This window comes from Psammomys obesus, unplaced genomic scaffold, assembly GCF_907164565.1.
Source record: "Psammomys obesus unplaced genomic scaffold, mPsaObe1.curated_primary_1811, whole genome shotgun sequence".
NCBI classification, from domain to species: domain Eukaryota; kingdom Metazoa; phylum Chordata; class Mammalia; order Rodentia; family Muridae; genus Psammomys; species Psammomys obesus.
In genome coordinates this window covers 1,725,127-1,748,773 of record NW_026587032.1, presented here as the reverse complement: position 1 = coordinate 1,748,773, position 23,647 = coordinate 1,725,127, and the positions used below count along the sequence as shown (strand labels likewise).

At 46.8% G+C, this 23,647-nt stretch overlaps 1 protein-coding gene across 1 annotated transcript in view; it reads left to right on the top strand.

Annotated features, from left to right (window-relative positions):
• Hspa4 (heat shock protein family A (Hsp70) member 4) overlaps positions 1-11,066 on the top strand; it is a 41,488-nt gene extending 30,422 nt beyond the window's left edge. The window contains exons 11-19 of the mRNA XM_055602798.1: positions 420-553; positions 1,624-1,805; positions 2,626-2,715; positions 4,555-4,707; positions 5,617-5,742; positions 6,492-6,599; positions 8,295-8,414; positions 8,855-9,016; positions 9,178-11,066. Of these exons, the coding sequence (XP_055458773.1) occupies positions 420-553; positions 1,624-1,805; positions 2,626-2,715; positions 4,555-4,707; positions 5,617-5,742; positions 6,492-6,599; positions 8,295-8,414; positions 8,855-9,016; positions 9,178-9,381 (1,279 nt within the window). The 3' untranslated portion in view covers positions 9,382-11,066. The remainder of the gene's footprint in view (positions 1-419; positions 554-1,623; positions 1,806-2,625; positions 2,716-4,554; positions 4,708-5,616; positions 5,743-6,491; positions 6,600-8,294; positions 8,415-8,854; positions 9,017-9,177) is intronic.
• The last annotated feature ends 12,581 nt before the right edge of the window (positions 11,067-23,647 follow it).

Sequence of the window (23,647 nt, the reverse complement as noted above, 5' to 3'; positions counted from 1 at the left end):
AAAGAGGAGAAACTAGGATTCTTCAGTAATTACAAAGTTAGGGTACATGTGTTCAGGGTGTTAAGGTTATCATTAATGTGGGTTGAGGAAATAGTGGGCAAAACACTTGGCATATAAGCCTGAAGACCGGGGTTTAGATCCCCAGAATCCATGTACAGCTGGAGTGAGACGGGAGGTGGAGGTTGGGGAATTCCCAAGAAGCTTGCAGGCCGGGAGCCTGGAATGGGTAGCGGCAAACAAGATGGAAGGCAAGGATGTTTTCTTTTTTTTTTCTTTTTCTTTTGCAAGGATGTTTTCTAACCTCAGCGTGCACACACTTAATAGGTATCCCTCCCAATAAAATAAATAAGAAGACTGAAATATTTTAAAACGAAAAGGACTATTATGAATTTGTGTGGTTTTCTTTTTCTTCTACCCAGTGACTGTGAAGTCTTCCCCAAAAATCATGCTGCTCCTTTCTCCAAAGTCCTCACATTTTATAGAAAGGAACCTTTCACTCTTGAGGCCTACTATAGCTCTCCTCAGGATTTGCCTTACCCAGATCCTGCTATTGGTGAGTAGAGTTGAAACTAAAAAAGTAATGAATGAAAGCTTGTCTCTACTTACAGTCAGTACTAAAGGAGATTAAAAAAAATTGAGAAAGTTAGGTGCTTTAGGCCACAAAAGCAAACTTCTTGTGCCCTTAGTACCAGATACAGAAGCAGTCAGATAGTGTACATAGGAGTAACTGTTTAAGGTGGTCTTGATGAAGAACGTGATAGAGGTCAGCTGGTTCTAAAACAGAATTACAAGATTTGCACAGAAATTACAGGATTGTTAAATAACTCAGTCCATCCTAGAATTTGGAACCAAGTTGACTAGAGTCTTCACAAACTGGCAGTATTTAGAAATAATATCACTTAAAAGAGAAACCAAGAGTTCTGCAAGATCTGTGCTATGGATGAAGGGCCAGGAACAGCCTCACTGGCCTGTAGAAACTATGGGAAGAAAGTTGGATGCCCTGTTTTCCATTTGTAGGACAGGAAGGACCATGACAGTAATGCTCAGAAAGCTAATTTCTGTGTCCTCTTCTATTTTTTTCCCCCCAATACTGGCCTGTCCCTGGGTGTGTTCTCACTAACACATTGGCTTCCATACTCTTCTCTGAAACCCACCATGTGGCTTACCTTCCTCACTGGCCTGTTCTCTTTCTCTTAGGCAGCTGCCAAGATAAACAGCTTGCCTGTCCCACGGTTTTTCTTCTTAAACCCTTAATAAAATTGTCTTTGTGCTTTAAGAAAAAAGAAAATAAAGTTCCAAAACAAGCCCTTGGTTTGGTAGTGAGATTTAAAAATGATAATTCCTTAGAAAATGGCATAAACTGGGAAATTTTAAAAATAAATTGTGGTAATTGGATACTTTACTATCTGGCACAGCATATTGCAGATGACGGGACTGGAGAAAAGGGAAAACCAGCTGAAGACATTTGAGCAAGGGTGGCAAGAGCCAGCTGTGTTGAAGGATACTATGGCATGCTGAGAAATGACCCTGCCCTGGTAGCCTGGTTATTTTGTTACTATGTCAATGGATGTTTAAGTTCAGTCTTATTGTGTACCCTTCTTGCATCTTTTCTTAAATCCTTAGCTCAGTTTGCAGTTCAGAAAGTCACTCCACAGTCTGATGGCGCCAGCTCAAAAGTAAAAGTCAAGGTCCGGGTAAATGTGCATGGCATTTTCAGTGTGTCCAGCGCGTCCTTAGTAGAAGTGCACAAATCTGAAGAGAACGAGGAGCCGATGGAGACTGATCAGAATGCAAAGGAAGAAGAGGTAACCCAGACATGTTATGCTATGTATGTTGGTCAGAGGTGACTAGCTGACAGGAACACGCAGGCCACTCACACCACTTTGACATGTCATTGGAATGGAAATAAACTCAAATTGCTGCCTCCCTTTAGCGTGCTTCTCAGCTTAAACTACTGATTATATAATAAAAATGTTCTGTCTGTTGAAAGTACAGTAGATGATATGCTCTTGATAGTCTCTGTACATCAGATTCAAAGCTTTGTAAAACCCCGAAAGCCTGGCTCCTGAGATGGGGGGGGGCCTCAGGTGCCAGCGCCCGCCGTGCAGAACACCTTGAGCCTTCCAGTGTGCTGCTCACGTTGACATCTTGGTTCAGATGCTTCACAGACTTCATTATTGCTGATGCAGGAATTCTCCACGCTTTCTCTCCCCCAGTTTGTACAAGGGGGGATGTGTTTTTTGTGACTGTGAGAATGTTGGTATAGGAACTCAAGAAAAGGCTCCGGGAGGAAGCATGTGGAAGAGCGGCTCCTGCTTGCTCCAGGGCCTGGACTTGCCACACTGTATTGAGTGCTTTGTGACTCATAAGGCGATTCTGTAGTTACTCTAGTTGATACAAGGGAGGGCATGTCGGGCAGGACAAGCACTATGCTGTTGTTTTGCACTCCGGAGGGGAAAAGGTCCTGCTCCATGTAACCTGTGTGTAGTTGGAGTTTTGAGCCAGTACGTGGGTGGCTGGAGTCAGCTGGAGTTCTGCTCAACGTCACTTGGAGTTTGTTGTGGCGGCTGCCTGGTGTTTTTGTTAGAATATTCTGGCTTCAGTGTTGAACTTGACTTTTTTCAGAAAATGCAAGTGGACCAGGAGGAACCACATGCTGAAGAGCAGCAGCCGCAGACACCAGCAGAAAACAAGGCGGAGTCTGAGGAGATGGAGGTACAGCCATGAAATTCTCCTCTCTTATAAACCTCAGGGGTCAACTTGGAATGTGTTTCTGTGCTGGTACTTATTTGTACAAGTTTTTAGCTACATTGCATAGTGTGTTTTGGAAAGTTACATTGATTAAAAACAGTGAGACAGAGATTTCTCTTTTCCAAATTTTGCCTGCTGATTTACTCTTTTTTTTTCTTTGGCTAAGTTTTAGTGAAGGAAAGGTTTGATGGTTTTCTTTTCTTGAGTTTGTTCTGACAATTACCTGGTTCAGTGCTAGCCAGTGTGCCTAAGTATTTCTCCACAGGCTGTACCCTATTGAATAATACTGTCCTTCAGGTGATAAACACCAGCAAGGGGCAATGTAATGTAGTATTCTAGTTGAGATTTACGTCTTTTTTTGGTCACCATTTTCTTGCCTCAGGTGTGGAATGGGCCCTAATGAACAGCCATCACCATGACTAGGGAGCAAGAAGGGCCTTCCTTCTATTAGAAGGTGTTACGTGGTTGGGTAGTTAGTTGGTAACAGCACTAAATGGTAACAGCACTAAATTCCATTCCCAGAGCAGGGCCAGCATCTGTGCCAAACTTCACAGCTTGACTTGGATCGCTTGGATCCACACAGTGTAAAGAGAACTGGTTCTCCACAGATTGTCTGCTGACTTCCACCCACATGAACCATAGTGTGTATTCATGCACACACATAAATAAAGTCTTAAGAGTGTAATTTCTAAAAACTGATACAGCGGTGCATTCCCGTGGGTGCAGAACACAGGAATCCCAGGGCCTTGAGGCCAGTAAGTCAGTTTGAATTGGTGAGCATTTGGTTCAGTGAGATAACTTGTCTTAAAAAAGATGTTGGTTTGGCAAGGTGTCTCAGCCGGTAAGTGTGCTTGTCACCAAGCCTGGCAACCCGAATTTCATCCCTACATGGTAAAAAAGAAAACCAGCTCCTGCAGGTTGCCCCGCGCGCGCGCGCGCGCGCACACACACACACGAATAAATATAGGCGATAGACTCTTAATCTGGAAGTTCCCCGGTGTTCATCTTTGGCCTCCACACAGGTATCTGTGCACACACCTGCTTGCTCAGCCTTAAAGTATAGCCATGTAGAATACACAAACACAGATATTGCTGTGAAAGCTGTGTTTAGATACAGTGTTTAAAATTACTTCAGTATGATCATGTAAATTTTAAGCCATGTGTACGCTGTGTTGTGCCTTCATGTTTACTTTCACTTCCGGCACTGAAAGCATTATCACTGAGGGTATTATTCCATGGAGTTTGCAGTCTCAGCTTTTTGGGCAGTCCCTGTGTAACCCATTTTCATGTCATTGAACAGATTTCCTATAGCTGTGTAAGTGGTGGTGGGTTTTTGTTGGTTTGAGATAGGGTCTCACATCACTCAGGCTGGCCTGCAATTCCTTATGTCCCAGCCTGTGCTGTCTAAGTGCTATGTGCCAGTACACTGTGGCCAGTATTGTATATTGGTTGTGAGAGTTCAAGTGATTGTTAGGTATATTAACTTTTTTCATTTTTATTGGGAAAATACACATAGTTACATTGAAAGCATAAAGCGCTGTAGCTATCATCAGCACTGTACTGTTCATTCCTACAGGATGGAATTCTCTACTTGTCCTTTTCCGAATCCTGTGACTGCCATTATGCTTTCCTCCCGAATTTAGTATCCACATATAATAGATTCACTCTTTATTTTCTAGATAAAATCATGAGTTTCACATCACCAGAAAGTTAATTGGGTCAAATCAGGTTTTGACACTTGATCCATTTTAAAATTTAGGTTAGTCTGTATGGTTTTGTTTTTCAAATTTTCTGTTTCTTTAGACTTCTCAAACTGGATCAAAAGATAAGAAGATGGACCAACCGCCTCAAGCCAAGAAGGCGAAAGTGAAGACCAGCACTGTGGACCTGCCCATCGAGAGCCAGCTGCTCTGGCAGCTGGACCGAGAGATGCTTGGCTTGTACACCGAGAACGAGGTACATTCTCACTGCAGCCTTAGCGCGGTGCTTTTTAACCTTGCAGTGCTGCGACACTGAGACAGCCCCTCATGGTAGGACCCCAGCCATAAAATTACTTTGTTGCTATTCCTAACTACAGTTTTGTTATGTTGGGAATCATAATGTAAGTATCTGATACGCAGGGTATCTAATTGACCCTGTAAAACCCCCAGGGTTTGTGACCCATCCGTTGGGTCTGCTTTAGGGTTTCGGCTAGTTTGTACCACTATTGGTAAGAGCGGATTGAAGTAGTGTAGCTGTGGCTAGTTATTTTTCTCTGTGTGATAGTAACATGATGTGTGCTTGGCTAGCTCTGTCAAGAGATTTTGCTTCTGCTTTTGTTTTTGTTTGAGACAGGATCTCTCCCTGGCTATCTTAGAACTCGCTATGTAGGTCGTTCTGGCCTGGTCAGAGATCCATCTGCCTCTTCTTCCCAAGTGTTAGGATTAAAGGCATACACCTCCATGCCTGGCTAAAAGGTTCCCATAAATGACTTCAGAGATAGGGTTTCTGTGTGTACCCCTGGCTGTCCTAGAACTTCCATGATAGACAGGCTGACCTTGAACTCTTGGAAATCCACCTCTTGAGTGCTGGGATCAAAGGCATGCACCTCCATGCCTCCAAAATTTTCTTGTCTTAAATGTTTTATTTTTGCTTTTGAGGTTGTGTCTTAATATTTTTACTACTTTCTCCCCCCAAAATAAATGCCATAAATCTTTGCTCTTCAAATTTTCTTCCAGATTATATTCTTCATTCTGTTTTGTTGGGGTGACTCACAAGAATTGAAAGGATTTGAGGAGGGAAGGCCTTTTGCTTTTAATTCTAGTTGATGCTTAAGAGGAAGCTGTCATAATTGTCCTTGTGTTTAATTCATTGCTGCTGTTTCAGGGTAAGATGATTATGCAGGATAAACTGGAGAAGGAACGGAATGATGCCAAGAATGCGGTGGAAGAATATGTGTACGAGATGAGAGACAAACTCAGTGGTGAATATGAGAAGTTCGTGAGTGAAGACGTAAGTGTTGCTCCTGTAATGCGCGAGCCTCGGGGAACCCACAGATACTTGAAGGAAGACCTCTTTCCAGTAATGTGTGTGACCACGTTATGAAAAATGGCTGGAGAGAGAGCTCGGTGGCTAGGAAGCTCTGTCCTGAGCTTCGTTCTCAGCACCCATATGGTGGCTCATAATGTCTGTAACTACAGTTAGACAGTTGACATTTTCTGGCCTCCATGGATACTGCATGCATGTGGTACACTTATAAACATGCATTCAAAACATTCATATGCATAAAATAAACCTAAAAGATACTGAAAAATGTACCTTTTCAAGGGGGAGCTACAAAGTTGTCTGTGTGTATATATGTATCTTTGTCTGGCCTCGTGCTCAGAGATTCACCTGCTCTACCTCCCAAATTCTGGGATTAAAGTCACCACTGACCGGCTTTCACTTTTATTTTTGAGCAGTCTTTTTTTGACTCTGCAGTGCAGCTAGGCAGCCTGTTCCAAGGGTCCTTCCCTTTCTCTATCTGAGAACCAACACATCTGCTTGGATTCTGCATTGCTTCTGGGTTTTGGAACTCCAGCACTTAAGCTGGAATGGCAAGCACATTAACTACTTACTGATCTGTCTCCCCAGCCCTGCTTTGTGTTTTTATATCATTACATTTTTTTCCTATTATTACATTGTGTGTGGGTGCAGGTGAGAAAGAGAAAACAGTCTAACGTGATTATAATGTATGTATATTTTTTATTTTTCATTTATAGGATCGTAATACTTTTACCTTAAAATTGGAAGATACTGAAAATTGGCTGTATGAAGATGGAGAAGACCAACCAAAGCAAGTTTATGTAGACAAATTGGCTGAATTAAAAGTAAGTGACCCTTAAGCAGAAGTATCTGAGCCTCCATAGCTTCCAGAGCAGATCTTCCAAGTAAAGAGTACAGACTAAAGTTGCATTCAGGAACTTACTGCTTTTGTGACCAGTTACAGAGTGAGTTAACTTCTGTCCAGTGAATTAACATTGAGGATATAGAAAGAAAAACAAGTCCTATCCCTTCCTCAGAGGTTCCTGCCATGTATTTGGAGTCAGGGCTGTGTATTTATGTACCTTTCCCCACAGTGTAGCTAAGGCTGTCCTTAAACTCCTTAGCCTTCCCCTTGCTGCATATGCAGGTGCGCCATCATGCCCAGTGTAGCTTTTCTTTCAGGTCAAAGCAAAGTATGGCGGTGTATTTGTGAGGAACTTGATGATTAGACTGGATTGTTAACATGGAAAGCATTACCCCTTTGAGGCCTTTGTTTGAAATAAAAATTATAAATTCACTGAGAGGGAATTAGAGCATTCTCTTTTGTTTTGGCTTTGTATAGTGGACTTTCTGGAGAATTGGGCCACTGTAGCTGTCCATGTGTGGCTCAAGAACAGTGCCTGGGGCTTAGCTTACCCTGGTGGGGATGTGATCACTATGCTTTTATTTGTTTGAGACGGGATCGCTCCATGTTGCACTAGCTTTTCTTGAACTCAGAGATCCACCAGCCTTTGCATCCCAAGGCTGGATTAAAGGCATGCATCACTATTGCCTAGTTTCCTTGTGCAAAATGTTTTTCATTTCTTCTGAGAAGGGCTAAACATGAAAGTTGAGAAGTGTTTCAGCTATCTTCGCTATGTATTTTCTGTACCTTCTTCCAGTATGAACAAAGCTTTTTTGTGATTTGGATTATGTTTAATACAAAGTCTATGTTTGTAAAGCCCACAGCCTCGTGCTGCACCATAATTGCACCAGAAATCTCCAGTGTCACTGTTGTTTTCAAGTGATTTCCTAAACAGTGATCGCTTAGTTGACACGAACTGGGAGCCAGATACAGTGCACATAGTTCATCTTGTGTCTGTGGCTGATCTTGTCTCTGGTTTTCCTCCTCTGTGCTGTAGAGATGGGGGCATTTGTTGTGGAGAGTTTTCTTCGAGTGTGGATTTTACTCCTTTTTGTCTTTGCAGTGGTTTTGTAAAATCGTCAGACTCTAATTGTTCTAAAAAGCTTTTTGGAGATTTATTTTAAATGTATGAGTGTTTACTTGAATTCGTGTTTTGGTACCCTGTGTATGCAGTGACCTTGGAGGCCAAGAGTCTGCTCCCTTGGGACTGGGGTTTATATAGGTGGTTCTTAGCCACCATGTGGTTGCTAGGACTTGAACCCAGGTAGCTCTTCGTTGCTGAACCATCTCTCCAGGGTGCCACCCCCGGGTTTTTTAAAAAAATTGTTGGGCAAGTGTATTTAGACCGGTAACTTTTGGTTGTTCTCCCACTGTGAGGATTAGGGCTTGGTTGGTAATGAGAAACAACTCCACTTGGGACAGACTGGGCTTGTGCTCAAGAGCAGCCTGAAAAGGCGCCTGTTACTTCCAATGGTTTGGAGAAACATTTGTCTTCAAATACCAGCATGTGTTGTTTGTATTTATGAATGTGCACACACATACCCAGAGAGTGACACTTTATCCCTAGTATTTTTAGTAGCAGCAGTTTACCTTGGATGGTGTAAGCTACCCTGTACAAACCTGTGCATTCTGTTAGACTTTAGGTCAGCCTATTAAGACACGGTTCCAGGAATCTGAAGAAAGACCAAAATTATTTGAAGAACTAGGGAAGCAAATTCAACAGTATATGAAAGTGATCAGCTCTTTCAAAAACAAGGTATCTTATTTTCATTTTCCTTTTATTTTGGTTGCAGCACTGTTTGATTGTATGTTTTTGAAGCAAGATCTCATTGTGTAAGCCTAATGGCCTGGAACTTGCTGTGTAGGCCAGGCTGCCCTGAACTTAAGGTCTCCTGAGTTCTAGAATTAAGGGCATGAGCCATCACACCCAACCTTAGTTTTTCAAAGATTCTGTTTTTTCCTCTGTTTTAGTGTGCACATAGAAGGCATTGGATCCTTCCTGGGGCTGGAGTTACAGGTGGTTTTAAGCTGCCAAGTGTGGGTGCAGGGAAATGAAGTTGGATCTTGTACAAGGGCAGCAAGTGCTCCTAGCTGTTTAACCACATCTTCGGCTCCAAAGAGAGAAAGTTTTGGAAGACACTGTTGGGTGAGAAGTGGCTTATCCTTAGCATTTAACTGTCCATTTCCCATGTGTAGGAGGACCAGTATGAACACTTGGATGTTGCTGACATGACAAAGGTAGAGAAAAGCACCAGTGAGGCCATGGAGTGGATGAATAGCAAGCTGAATCTGCAGAACAAGCAGAGCCTGACACTGGATCCGGTTGTCAAGGCAAAGGAGATTGAAGCTAAAATTAAGGTAGTTTTCAGCTTTGTGTGCTTTTGTCTTTTCTTTACAGCTCTTTATTATTAACTGTTGGGACTTCATTATGCCCCTTAGCTACTGGGGTTTAAAACACATGCCATTTAAAATTTGTTTAATTCATAAGAAACAGTAGTTTTCTTTCTTTACTATTCTAGGAGCTGGCGAGTACTTGCAGTCCTATAATTTCAAAGCCCAAACCCAAAGTGGAACCCCCAAAGGAGGAGCTAAAACATGCTGAACAGAATGGACCAGTGGATGGCCAAGGAGATAGCCCCAGCCCCCAAGGTGTCGAGCAGGGCGCAGACACAGCTGTGCCTTCTGATGCAGACAAGAAGCTTCCTGAGATGGACATTGATTGATTCCAACACTTGTTTATATTAAAACAGACTATTATAAAGCTTTAAGTTGTCAACTTTGTTCTAAATATCAACTAGAGCAAGCAAATACTGGAGATTTCTTAGTTTTTAGGGGATCTTGGGGTGGGGGTATAGGTAATGTACGGAGCATTTTGACTTCTAAATAGTTAGATCCAGAGATGAAGTGCACTGTTTATCTCTTCGATACGAGCCCGGCTAGTCTTTGAGCTCTCGCTGCCCTCATTTGTGTTTTAATAATGCTTCTTCAGGATGAAATGTGTTTGGGAAAGCTGAGCTCTAAGAAAAGCTGTGACAGCTGCCAGGCAGGCTTTTCCTTACACATGACAGAAGCTCGTTGTGCTATAAAGTCTAGGTGGAGAGCACCACCAGCATTTTCTGCCTGTGGGGGGTGTGGGGCTGGGGCTTCCTCCATTTCTGAAGGTCAGAGCATGGCCAAGCATCAGTTAACATGGGAGAGTGCAGTGGGGTCCACTCTGAGACCACATTGCCCTTCACTCCCAGTCCTGTCCCCCTCCTCCCTCAACAAGCAGTGTAAATGCCATGTGCCCTCTTGACTTAGAGCGAGCTTTGGTGTGTCAAGGGATTCAGACTTAGTGGCTTCCTGTACTTCCCGAATGTATATTCACTAACGCTGAAGCATCAAAGTCTCTAGGTTTCTCTCCAAGTTAGGTTGAGGATAACACTGTGGGGTGTAGGCACTGTTGGGTGAATCTGAGCAATCTATCCTGGCATATTATGGTGGAAAGATTTGTACTCTGAGATGATGTATGTAAATTAGAAGTTTGGATGGAACAGGGTGAGAGTTCAAAGTTTTTAGTTCATTTACCATCATCTGTATTAATGTGTGTCATGAATCTGCCAATCTTTGTGTTAAAGTAGATGACAGATTGTAAAGCCATTGCACTGCATTCATTGCCCTGGATGAGTCAGAAATTAGTGTTAAAGACAAGGTGCCCAAGGTCACAGGAACACTTCACTGTTGAATGCAACCAGTGTCAGGGTACCACACATTTCCTGGGCCAAGTCTTACAGGAAGGAGATGTTCTGGAAACAAAGGGATGGATTCCAGCAGAGTTGGTTACCTGCTTTAGTTATAAGTGTTGGTTATGTTCTAGGTCTCCGTAATCACTGATCTCTAACAGAGCCTCTACATAGAAAGTGCTGTAGCTCGCAAGTGTTCTAGAGGCGGTTGGCTGGAAAGGAGGAAAGAACGAAAGCTTAAATCACTGGATGCCACCCGGACCCCCAGGCCCAGTGTATCCTGTGCTGCAGGAGTGCCTGCCAGCCTGCCACTAACTATTTCAAGTGCAGGCTGCAGGATTAAGCCAACTGTTCTGCAACTGACTGTCCTTAATGACCATTTCTCATAAACATTGTGTGTGTGGGTGGGAGGGTTCGGGTGTTGGGATGGGGATGAATTTGAAGTTTAAAGTTAAAACTAGAAATCAGATGATCTGCTTCCGCTCTGTCTAGACAGACTGATTGGACTTTTGTGGAGGCAGCCCGGAGTGGCAACTGATGACTTGTGTGCAAACAAGCATTTATCCAGGTTGCTTATCTAAATTGGTTTGTTAAAAACTCTAGGTCACATTCTTACACTAAGAAAAACAGTAAACGTGAGACAAAATTTAGGAAAAACTAATAAAAGAAACCTGTCTTAACTTGAATGGCTTTCTTAATTTCCTTTTGCTTTGTGTGTGTGAGAGTCAGGTTGGGGGAGACTTATGGGTGTTCTATGTGTGTGGAGGGCAGGGGCTCCCTGGGGCTGGGGAAGACTGTCAAAAGAACAGTCTTGAGCTGAATGCGCTTTATTTTTTTAAGTCCTTACCATGCACATTCTGCTTTAGCTGCACAGGTGCTGGGTGTTAGTTAGGAATAGCAGTCTGGGTGTTTTCTGGGCCCCATTCTTGGTGTAGGAGTTTTTGTGAAGCTTGCCTTCAGGTTTGATGATAGAAGGTAGATGCTATAGAGTATTAATCTGAATGCCAGGACTTAATGGGTCCAGAATTTGCTAGGAACTGATTGCTAGTGTCTGTGTCCTGCAATGAGGGAACAGGAATGAAACTGTGAGAATTGACTGCCGTGGCATGTGTCTTAGGGAGAGGTCAGAGGTCTTACATGGCTGTGCTGGAACTCTATAGGCCATGCTGGCCTCAAACTCTGTACTGCCTGCCTCTGTCTCCGGTGATTGCTCTGGGCCACGTGCTGCCTGGGATGCAGAGCAGGAAACTAGCCTAAGACCCCTAGTGTGCATGGTGAGTTCTAGGTCAGCCAGGGATACCTAGTGACACCCTATGTGACAAAACGGAAACAAAATCTAACAAAAGTAAAGGGAGTGACACTTCGGGCTGAGGATACAGCTCAGTTTGTGGAGTGCCAGCCAAGTAGACATGAAGCCCTGAGTTCAACCGTTCAGTCCCTGACTCCACATAAATCCAGCATGATGGTGCATGTCTGTAATCCCAGTGCTCTAGGAGGGGTGGGTGGAAGTGGGAGGATCCGGGTGTGTAGTGAGCTTGAGGATAGTCTAAATCACGCTGGGATGCTCCAAACCAAGTAAGCTACAAATAAGAGTAACTTTAAAGCCTCAACTCTAAAACAGATGTGACTAGCAAGGTGGAACGTTGGTCCTTGGGGGGGGGGTCATAGGCCGGCTGCTGGCTGTAAAGGTTGTATAGGATAGAGGTGAGAACTGTTGTCCCAGGTAATTGTGGATGGAAGCAACCGACAGGAGGTGTCCTGATTTGGGGAGGAAGTAGAGAAGCTTCCAGAGTAGGCGTGTCAGGAAGAGGGAGGCTGTCAGTGAGAAATGGCCTAGACGCTTCAGGAGCCTTCCAGAAGGCTGAACATAAGGAGCCTGGGCTCAGTGAAACCGGAAGTTCCCAGGCATTCAGCCTGCTGGAAACCGCACCAGTTGGCAGGCTGGCTGGTGTCCTGTGTCCACGGTGTAGAATTAACGAGGATGGTTCTCACCAGTCTTCAGGAGGCCTGTGATTGCCAGTACATTTCTTGGATGCCTCTTGCTGGGGACAGCCCCAGGACATGACCCTCAGACCTGGAATGCTACTGCCCCTGTGGTCCAGATGCTGCCATTTGGAGCAGAGGCTGCTGTAAGGATTGTAGCAAGGGAGGCGAGCTTTTCTGGGGGAATCAGGAACAGAAGGGACCCAGGCAACGGTAACAATACAGAATGCTCTGCCAGATTTGTGCAGTGCTCAAGGGCAATCACCAGGCTGGCCCTGACCTGACCATTCAGTTTTGGCACATGCAGTCAAGGCAGAGAATGGGGGAATATTTGCTTCCAATTAGTCAGTGGGATTTGCATGATTCAAGACCAGCACTCAGAATCAGACACTGTAGAAAGCCAGGTTTGTCTTGGGCCCTTTTCATGAGCTGTGCCAAGACTTAAATCCTTCCAGTGCTGGGTGCCTGTTAAATTTTGGAGTCCTGGATCAATGGAGGAAGAGGGCCCACAATGACTGCTTTTCTTATCTCCAGCTAGCAGGCTTTCCCCAGCGCTATTGCAGGACTCACATTGTTCTGCTTTGTTTTCTACATGAACTTAAAAACTTACTTTAAAATTGGAACTGAGACAGCTCAGCGGGTGAGTGCCTGCTGATCTTGCAGAGGCCTGAGCTCAGTTCTCAGCTCCCACAATGGGTTGCTCGAAACTGCCTGTAACTCCAGCTCCAGAGGATGAAAACCTCTGGTCTCCATAGGCAAAATCGCATTTGTGTGCGTGCACACACACACACACTCACACACTAAGTCTTAAAAAGCCCATCTTACTTTAAAGTAATACCAACCTACTATTTTTTTTTAACTTATTTTATTTAGTTAGTTTTTTTCAAGACAGGGTTTCTTTGTGTAGCCCCGTCCTGGAACTCACCTCATAGACCAGGCTGGCCTCGAACACACAGAGATCCGTTTGCCTCTGCCTCCCAAGTGCTGGGATTACAGGCATGTGCCACCATGCCTGGCATTAAGGAAGGACTGCTATGGCTCACAGATTGAGGGTCCAAGTCCATCTTGATACAGAAGGTGTGATGAGAGCGTGCAGGACACAGAGTTGAATCCTGTTGCTCAGCTTGGCTTCTTGCCTTTCTAGGCAGGACACTGGCCCATGGGATGATTCTGCTCACTTTGGGCAGTTTTTCCCTTCTCAGTTAAACCTCTGGGAATATTCTCACAGGTGCATATTGGAGTACCTCCCAGATGATTCTAAATCCCATTGGGTTGACAATCAAGATTGTTTCTGAGGACCTCAGCAAGCTGCATGATAGTACCTGAATCATTGAGAGGTCCATGCAGCAGTCGGGAATGGCCCTTGCTTGAGTCAAGGGCCTTGCCTCTCTGTGCCTGGCCTCTCAATGAAGCAGAGACTGGAGTCCAGCTTCCTCCCTGTGATAGGGCATAGAGAAATCCCCTGGGATATTTAACTAGAGTGGTGCAATGTTTTCAATGGAGACAAAACAGCCATTCCAGTTCTAGGACCCACTCTTCAACTCCGATTTCTGCTGGTGCCCCTCGTAAAACCAGGGGCTCTCATGTCAGCTGGGTACAGTAGCATGGTTGACCTTCTGGAGACCCATGTGCCTGTCACAGGGGATGATGACTTCCAAAAAGCCCTTCTCAACATTGCATTACCATCGTCCCTTCTGACCTGTGGGGAAGCTCACCTATGACCTAGTTGTTGCTTTGAACCCATGGTGGTGCTAAATCCTGTGTGTGTTACATTTTCTCCCATATAGACCTCTGGTAAAATTCAGCGCATAAGTTAGGGAAGGTAAATCAGGTGTGGCTTCACATATTTATAATCTCAGCACTGAGGGGCCAGGGGATCAGAAGTTCAAGGTCATGCTTGGCTGCATGGTGAGTTCTCGGCCGGCCTGGAACACATGGGTCTTTATTTCAGAGGGGACAATAAAGGCCGTAAGAGACAAGCAACACTGAGGATGCTGAGACATTTTGTACAGGCTGGGTGACATTTTGTACACGCGTGTCCAGGCTGGGTGCCGGTACACGGGTGTGCCATCTACCAGTAGCTTAGCACTCAAGGCTGGGCAAGGGAATGAGTGGTGTCCTAGGAGGGACTGAGCAGCACAGCGTTGAGGTTTCTGCACACTACTGAGAATGGTTGAAAACTCATGAGCTATTTCTGGAAATTTCCATTTACCGTCTTCAGACCACGGCTGACTAAAACCGGCAACTAAAACTGGATGTCAAGGCAGTGAATGAAAAGGCCTCCTGATTTGGAAGCGGCCCTGGTTTCTTTTTTCAAAAAGTTGAGATACGTCTGTTTGTTTTGTGCGTGCCTGTGCACGCTGGTGGAGGCCAGGCACAACTTTCAGGAGTGGGTCCTCTCCTTCCACCACGGGAGGTGTAGAAATTGAACCCAGGTCTTCAGGCTTGGGGCAGGTCTGCTCAGCCATGTCACCAACCGCAGCTCTCGTTTCTTACGAGCTGGAGTCTTCTCTAGCCAGTCAGTTCTGGTTTTCTGGGAGCTGCAGTGCCAATGCTGCCACATGGGAGCGCCATCGCCCTTTCTTGGTTACGGTGGGTTGTTGCCTTGTAGGTCAGAATCCGCACACTATTCAGAGAATTCGTGATGTTTAGCGAAGTTTAGAGAAGAGATGGTGGCTTCCCCCTCTGTGGACTAGGTAAAGCAGAGCAAAGTAAGGTCTGGCTCCCCAGAAGCAGCGCCTAGAGAGTGAGAGCGTTAGCCACTCACCCTGGTGTGGTGTGAACCTGACAGGACTTAGAATCACCTAGGAGACTCACCTCAGAGAGTGCCTGTGAGATTGTTTTCAGAGATGTTTATCTGGAGAAGGAAGAGGGTCCCTAAATGTGGATGGCACCACCCCATTGGATGGGGTCTGGGGCTGGATTAAAAAAACAACAATAACAAAATACCCAGCAAGTTGCAGGTTGGAGAGATGGCTCAGCAGTTAAGACTACTTGGCTGTTCTTTCAGAAGACCCGGGTTCTACTCCCAGCTCCCTCCTGGCAGCGCGCAACCATCTGTCACTCCAGTCTCAGGGGATCAGATGCCCTCTTTTGGCCTCTGTGGGCACTGCATGCAGGTCATGCATAAATATACATGCAGGAAAAACACCCAAACGCATGAAAATAATACATAAATTTTCCTAAAAAAAATAAAAGAAAACAATGCAGAAAGTAGAGGCTGGTGAGATGGTCCAGTTGGTTAAAGCGCTTGCCTTGCAAGCAAGAGGAGCTGAGTTCAATCCGTAGAATCCATGTGAATAGCCGGGGGTGGTGGTGGACCCCTGTAACTCAGTGCTGTGGGCGCAGAGGCAGCAGATCCCTGGGGCTTGCTGGATAGCAGGCTGGCCCATTTGCCAAGCCCTGGGTCCCAGAGAGAGAAGCTGAGTTGAAAACCAAGGGGGATAGCCCCTCAAGAATGAATGATACCCAAGGTTGACCTATGGCTTCCGCATGTGTGTGCCCCATCTCATGCCATCCCCCAAAACATGCACGCATGCACACACACGCATACAGAAACACACACACACACAGAGATGAGCACCAGTATTCATCATTGCTTCCCCACGATAGCTGTGGTATGACTCGTTGCTTCAAGCTGCTGCTGCCACGGCTAGAGTCTCTCACCACCCAGCTTCCCCATCCTAACAGACCATCCCCTTAACCCGAGAGCCCAAACCAACTCTTCCTTCCTGAAGTTGTTCCTGTCAGGCAGGGAGGCAAGCCGCTAATACAAACCTCGAGATCTGACCACCCAAAGTGTGGTATTACTCCATATAGAAGAAGACTCTTGCACTGCCTTCAGCCTGGGGTAGATACTGGAGGGTCCTGGGGTAGACAGACATCAGGGTAGACAAACAGACACCGGGGTAGACTGACACCAAGACACCAGAGTAGACAGAAACTGGTGTAGGCGTTCATGCTTCCTGGAATCAGCCTGAGACAGTCCTCTGTTTCAGCAGGTCCAAGGTGGTCCTGAGCTTCCATAGCTGCAGGGGAACCTTCCTTTCTGTCTCTAGAAAGCCAGAGCAGGCTCCCTCTGCACCCCCAAGAGGAACAGTGTTGCTCAGCAACTGCAGGACCCGCCCCCTGGGAGATGTGACTGCTAGCCTCCGGATTGGAGCTAGAGTTACCTTCCGTTTTGTCAGTGACACATGTCTTGGTCCCAGGGTGCCATGCTAAGAGTCATGCTAGCTAAGATGCTTTACCAACTGAGCTCTAGCCATTTCAGTATTTATTTTGCGACTGGTTCTCACGTAGTCCAGGCTGGCCTTGACCTTGAACTCAGATTCACTAGAAGATGACCTTGGACTTTGACTCCATCTGCCTCTGCCTCCCAGGTACTGGAATCATAATTGTGCACTACTGTGCCTGGATTTTGTTGTGTTGGGGATTAAATCCAGGGCTTCATCATTGCCAGGCCAGCCGCCTACCAACTGAACGACATCCTGGTTGTCCTTTCTAATCGAGTCTGTAGCCTCCAGCATCCTGTTTCAGGCGAATACATAGCATTCCCTCCCTCCCTCAAACTGGAGCGTGGCTCTATGACCCGAGGGGTCTGTGCTGTTCAGGCAGTGTGCCTGGAGTGGCCTGCCACATGGTACAGTTTCCATTAGCTCAGATCCAGCCCTCCAGCCTGCAACACAAGGCTTTTAAGCATGCTTTAGAAAGGGCCCTAAATTGGAGCTAACTCATCAAGCGGCTCTATTAATGAAATTGCTTCCTGTTAATTCGAGTTTACAAAATAAATGGCTCCTGGCAATCTGGCAGGGCTTCATGGTGACACCCCACTCACCGTGCAGGCTGCGGGTACAGGACAGGACACTGACAGGGAGCCAAGGAGGCTCTGGCCCAAATGCCATGGCAACAGTCGGAGGGGACTTGGGGGTTATCACAAACAGGGATGCTGACTCATCTGCTGGTTTGTTTGTCATTCGGAGGAGCCTGGTGCTCTGCACTGGCCTGGCAACATGGATACAAACGGGGTCCACAGCTGCCTAGCAGCGGCTATCAAATAAGTGGGTACTTAACAGTCATCAGGCAGGGAGTGACAGTGTGGCCTAGGCATAGGAGCCTGGAGCTGAGAAGTGAAGAAGCACAATGGAAAGAGAGGGGCAGCTTGACTCCAGGAACCCAGGGGTCAATTCCTACAGCAGCACTGTGGGATGGAAAAGAGTCCAGGGCAGAGGTCAGCCCAATAAGACACCGGAAAGGTCCTGAAGTTTACAGGCGTAAAAACCACATCCAGCTGGCAGATGGCTTAGGCGGTAAGATGTTTGTCATGCAAGCATGAGGACCTGAGTTCAGTCCCCACCCAGCATTTTAAAACACTGCCTGTCTTGGTGGTATGTGCTTGTCATCCTGGTGCTGAGGAGGTGGAGACCGGGCAGATCCCCAGGGCTCCATGGCTGGCCATCCTAACTGAAACGGTGAGCTCCAGGCCAATGAGTGAGTCTGTCTCAAAAACAAGTAGATGCCTCCTCCTGTGGTCTGAACGTAGGCCCATAGGGAGTGTCACTATCAGGAGGTGTGGCCTTGTTGGAGGAAGCGCGTCATTGTGGAGGCGGGCTTTGAGTTCTTATATATGTTTGAGCCATGCCCAGTGGGGCACAAGTCTCCTTCTGCTGCCTGTGGACCAAAACACAGAACTCTCAGCTTCATCTCCGTGTCTGCCTGCACACTGCCACGATTCCAGCCATGACGATAATGGACTAAGCCTCTGAAACTGTAAGCTGGCCCCAATTAAACATTACCCTTTATAAGAGTTGCCATGGTCAAGATGTGTCTTTACGTCAGTTAAACCCTTAGGCACCTCCTGAGTTGACCTCTGGCCACTGCATGCACCCTCTCCCCTGTTTGGGACAGAGTCTTATTACCATCGCTCCTGCCCCTCCAGTTTCCAGGAAGTCTCCCTTTGCTTCCTCCCACCTTACCACAGGAATGCTGGGAGGACAGGATCTTGCTACCACGTCCAGCTTTTGTGTGGGTTCTGGGGATCTGAACTCATGCCTTTATACCTGCACAACAAATCTTTTGCGCATGGAACCGTCTCTCTAGCCTTTATATTTTGTTGCTACGAAATATAGACAAGGCTGTCCTTGAACTCTTGACCTTTCTGCCTCAGCTTTTCCTGTGCTGTGATACCCAGACTTAATTTGGGTTCTGGAAGGCGGGGGTAGGGTGGGGTGGGGTAGGGTGGGGTGGTCTGTTGGCGTGTGTCACATGAAGTAAAAAGTGTGAGGGTGGCAGTTGGTGACCCCCTTCTCCTCTGTGCCAGGGCTGGGGTCATCAGAACGAGCCTGGCTGGCCTGTCCTCCACTGCACCTTGAACCAGGGACTGGAAATGTTGCGGTTTTTTGCCTGTCATGGTGCAATGGGTAATCACCAGGACACTGACATTGAAATGCAGCCTCTGCTTGAGGACCGAGCTCAAAATGGCAACAGCAGAGTTTCTGATGTAGATATCCCCGCACTTAACATTTATGAGTGGCCATAAAAGGCAAGGTTGGAATTGGAGCTGCAGTTCCCAAGCACAAGCCATAATTTTACACACTCTAACATCTGTTTTAAGATCACAGCGGAGAGTGTTGGGTAATTGGCTTCCTTTTGTCCTGGGCCCATCAGTTAGGCCCCATCAACTTGATTATAAATTCTCAGGGATTTAGTTGTAAACAGTGTTGGGGGAACCTAACACTGCCAATCTGCAGCTAGGGTTCTGAAAGAGGTGGGAAGTGGCTTTGTTGGCGATTGCTTCCCTGGGCAGCCAGAGAGCCACAGCTGGGGACATGGGATCTGCTGGGAACTTCCAGGCACGGGAGATGTGGTAAAAAAAAATAAGACTTATCTCGGCTGCCTGTGGGGAGGGTTGAGGAGCTGGTCAGTGGCCTGCTCACACCAACGGCTGGTTACGGGGAACAGGGGCTGGTGAACTGTGGCATGCTTTGAGGTTTCTGGGTGAAGCTCCCGTGTTCTGTGCCTCAGTTTCCTCTTGTGTCAAATGAAGCTGATGATGAGCGTCTTAACTCCCTGGGGGTTACTTGAAGATTAGCCAGGCTTCACAGGAAGTTCAGCGTTGTATGGACATAAAGAGAGACAGTCCCCCCACCTCCTTATGAGGGGGACATCGGGCTACCAGGGAAGGGAAGGACAAAGACAAGCTATTCAGAAGGCTGTCCGTAGGGGCTCGGGGCAGAGGTAGAAGATTGGTAGGGAGACCTCGTTGTCTTACCTCAGGTTCCAAAGGCCCTCTTTCTGGAGGCAGGTGTGGCCTGGAAGAGAGAGGACCACACTGTGAGTTGGTGTCACCCCATTAGCCCTCTGAGCCTGCTTGTCATTCTTTGGTTGCACAGTCTCCTCCCTCTGCCAGATATATTTTCCCCTACTGGCCTCCACTCCTGCCAGGGTAGAGGTGCATAGAAAGGCCTAGTGGAGGCAGAAGGGGGCTGGAGGGGACAGACATTTCTCCTTAAGGAGCCTGGTTTGGGGTTCTGGCATCCTTCTTGCGTTCATGACATGGGCAGTTCCAGTACATGAGGGTAGTAGCAACCCAACAGGTCTTCAGGCCCAGGCTCTGGAAGAAAGAACAATGTTCTGAGCTTTCTCTTTGGAGCTAGCGACCTTGGCTCAGCCCATCTAGTTGCTTGCCAACCAGGGCCAGGGCCAGGCCCAACTTTCCTCCTGGGGTTTGGAAGTTCCAGTTTGGCCCATCTGGGTGGGCTTTCCCAGAGGCAGGGAGTGAATGGGTTCCCAGAGAGCACAGCCTGGGTGTGCAGCCAGACAGCCCCTGGGACCCAGCCCTGGAGTCTGCCGTGAATTCTGCAGACCTAGGCGGCAACCAAGTCTACCTGCAAAGGCTAACTAACACAAGCAGCAGAGGCCAGCCCAGGCCCCACCCCTGGCACTTAGCCCTGCAGCGCGAATCTAGGAAGTACGAGGATGGTGCTGCCTGCTCCTTTGTCAGGTTAAACCGGACACTGGCATTCGGCTCCGCTGTAGCCGAGGCAGAATGCTTGCCAAGCGTGTGGGGCCATGGGTTCCACCCCTAGCACAAGCCAAACAAGAAAAGAGAAGAAAGTCTCTTTCCTGCCTTTAGCGAGGCCAGCTCCTGGCACATGTGGAAGAGGCTGGGTTTGAAATGAACTGTGGCCGAGTCACTCACTCCTAAGGCTACTTTTTTTTTTTTTTTTTTTTGAGATGTAGCCTCAGGAAGTAGCCCAGGATGGCCCTTAGCTCACTCTGTAGCCCAGGCAGGCCATTGCCTGAGCTTCTTGAGTAGCTTGTATGAGAAGCCTGAGCCAGCAGACTGGCAGGAGGGCTGTTCCCTGCCCCCATCTTTACTTGTTGTGTGACATTAAACACGATCTTTAACCCCCTGTGTCTCACTCGAAAATGGAATCAAAGGATTTGATGAGTTAACGGCTGTAAAATGCTAAGACTAAGCCCTGTCAGAAAGCTAATGCTGGGTACACGGGGTGCAGACATACACACAAATGAACAAATCTTTAAGAGAAAGAATGAGAGTGAAAGCAAGACATACACATGCACACAGACAGGCAGACACGCAGACAGACTCACACACATGCACACATAGAGACACAGAGAGAGACAGCAGACAGAGAGAGGGAGACAGACAGAGATAGACACACACACAGACAGACTCACACATACACACACACAGACACAGAGAGACAGCAGACACAGAGAGGGAGACAGACAGACAAAGAGAGAGAGAGAGAGAGAGAGAGAGAGAGAGAGAGAGAGAGAGAGAGAAAAATGCTTAGAGACGGTTCAGCAGTTAAGTTCCCAGCATCCACATGGCGGCTCACAAATGTCTGTAATTCCAGTTCCTGGGGGTCCAGTGCCCTCTTCTGACTTTTGCAGGTACTCATATATATACAAGAAGCAAAACACCCATCCATATAAATAAATAAATTTAAAAAACCCAAAACAAAAACAAACAGACAAAAAAAAAAAAAAAAAAAAAAAAAGCAAACCAAAAAACAAAAAACCCAAACAACCAACCAAACAACAAAAAAACCAACCAACCCTAATGCTTAGGAAATGAGTTATTATTACTACTGTCATGGTTACTGATCTTGTCTATTGCTGTTGAAGCCACAGAACTACGTATTCTATTTAAAAAAATATCTGTGAGGATGGCGATATGTGTGTGTGACATATGTATGCGAGTGTGGACATGCATGTCACATGACATGCCTTTGACAAGACTAGGAAAAATGGCCTCAGTAGCAGGGAAGATAGTTTGGGCCTGAACTGATGACACAATTGTCCAAAAGAAAATAGAGTGGCCTCATTTGGGGAAGGCAGGTCAGGCCTGAGCTTTGCTTGCTCCACGCTGACATATCTAGGCCTAAAAACTCCTCATCACTTTAACCCAATCATTCTGGCTGGGCCTAGCGCCTTCCCACAAGGGTAATTTATTCAGTACATATGTGTCCTTCCTTGCCCACTCATGCTCGCCTCTGAGGTCTGTTTTACCCTTTCCTGACCCCCTGGGCATCTAGCCTGGGGTCTCCTCCTGTCTAGTCCAGTCTTCCACCTGAGAGGATGACTGAGACGGGACTTGGGAAGATGCAAAGGATGCTTTGGGGAGTGGACCATGTCCTATCTTATTGTAGAGTAAGAAAGAGAGGAAACTGCTATGATGGCCCCAGAGGTGCCCAGCTTACACAGAAGAAGGCTCTGCCTCCTGGCCGAGGGCTGAGGCAGGAGGTTGGGCCTTCCTGACTACTTCTTCTTGGGTAGTTCATGGGACCTCTCAGAACTTCCCTCCACATGTCAGGTGGATACAGTTCTGTCTGGCTCCTTCCCTGCTTGGCCTTACTTGGCTCTGTCCTGCCGGGGTGTCAGAACAGGCAGCTATTGGGCCACCGGTCACACAACACTTACCTGCCGTGGACGCTAGTTGCCATCTGCCATCTCCAGCCTCAAGGTCAAAGGGCGAAGGCCTGAGGTGGTCTGAGAGAAAGCAGAGCTGGGGCTCAGGCCTTGCCTTCCCTGACCTCTACCCTCTTCCTCTGAGCTAAGTGTTGCTGAGATTTAGGTAACTGCTGGCCCATGTCCAAGTGGACTCATTACTAACCAGGCTGCAGCCCCATTTGTCTGATTTATGTTTAATATTCTCCTGGTTTATACCTTTTCTCAGCAATTTAATAATGATCCATAAAGCTGTCTCCTCGGACCAAGATTTGGAAGGTCTGGGGCCCTAGGGATCATTTGAGATTTCAAAGATTTTTGAAATTCCGTGGGGGAACTGGCCTCTATCTTGGCTGGCCTGCAGCTTCTCAGGTTTTACCGAGTCTCAGCCCTGTCAGGAGCGGGCTCCGAGGGCAGCCTCCCTAGATGTGTGGTGTGGTGATTCCTTTGTAAGCTCACGAGTACCTTGAGGCAGGAACCATTGTGCTTGCTCATTGCTCTTTCTTCCTTAAAAACACAAGTGTGTGTGTGTATGTGGGGGTGGGGGATGTGCACATATGAATTCAGGTACCCAGGGAGTTCAGAAGAGAGTTCAAATCCTGTGGAGCTGGAGCTCCAGGTAGTATGATCCACCTCACCTGGGTGCTGGAACCTAACCAGGGTTCTCTGGAGAACTCTCAGACAGAGACATTTCTCTGGCACTCTCTTTCTTTGTCCTCTTTTTTTTTTTTAATTTTGTTATTTTGGTCACATGGTATTATATTGGTGTACATTGAGGTGATATAATAATAAAATAAAATAAAGGAAAAGGAGCGCTGCTCTTGCAGAGGACTGGAGTTCAGTTCCTGGCACCCTCGCTGGGCAGTTTATGTATCTGTCACTCCACACCTGGGACTCCTCCAGTCCTAGGACTCTGATGCCCTTTTCTTGACCCTGTAGGCACTACATTCATGTGTATGAACTCACATTTAGACACACGTATTAAGCATAACAACAACAAAAAAAGAACTTAAATAGGAGAGGGTTTGGGTGGGAGTGAGGGTGGGGGTGAGAAAGGAAGGTCAGGGACATCCACAGCTCAGCCACAGTGGAGGTGGACTTGGTGGCTTTCTTTAGGGAGGGGGGATGTTCCGCTCTGTTTGTGCTGTGTGACCCTGGGCATTTCCGCTTATCATTTCAGTGGGCTGGGGCTCTTCCCGGATGATGCCTGGTGCTTTTGCTCAAGGGGAAAACAGTTCGTGTTCGGAATCGTTTCTTGGGCTGGGCTAAAAATACCCTCTCCCCTTTGCCTTATTCGTTGTTATGAATT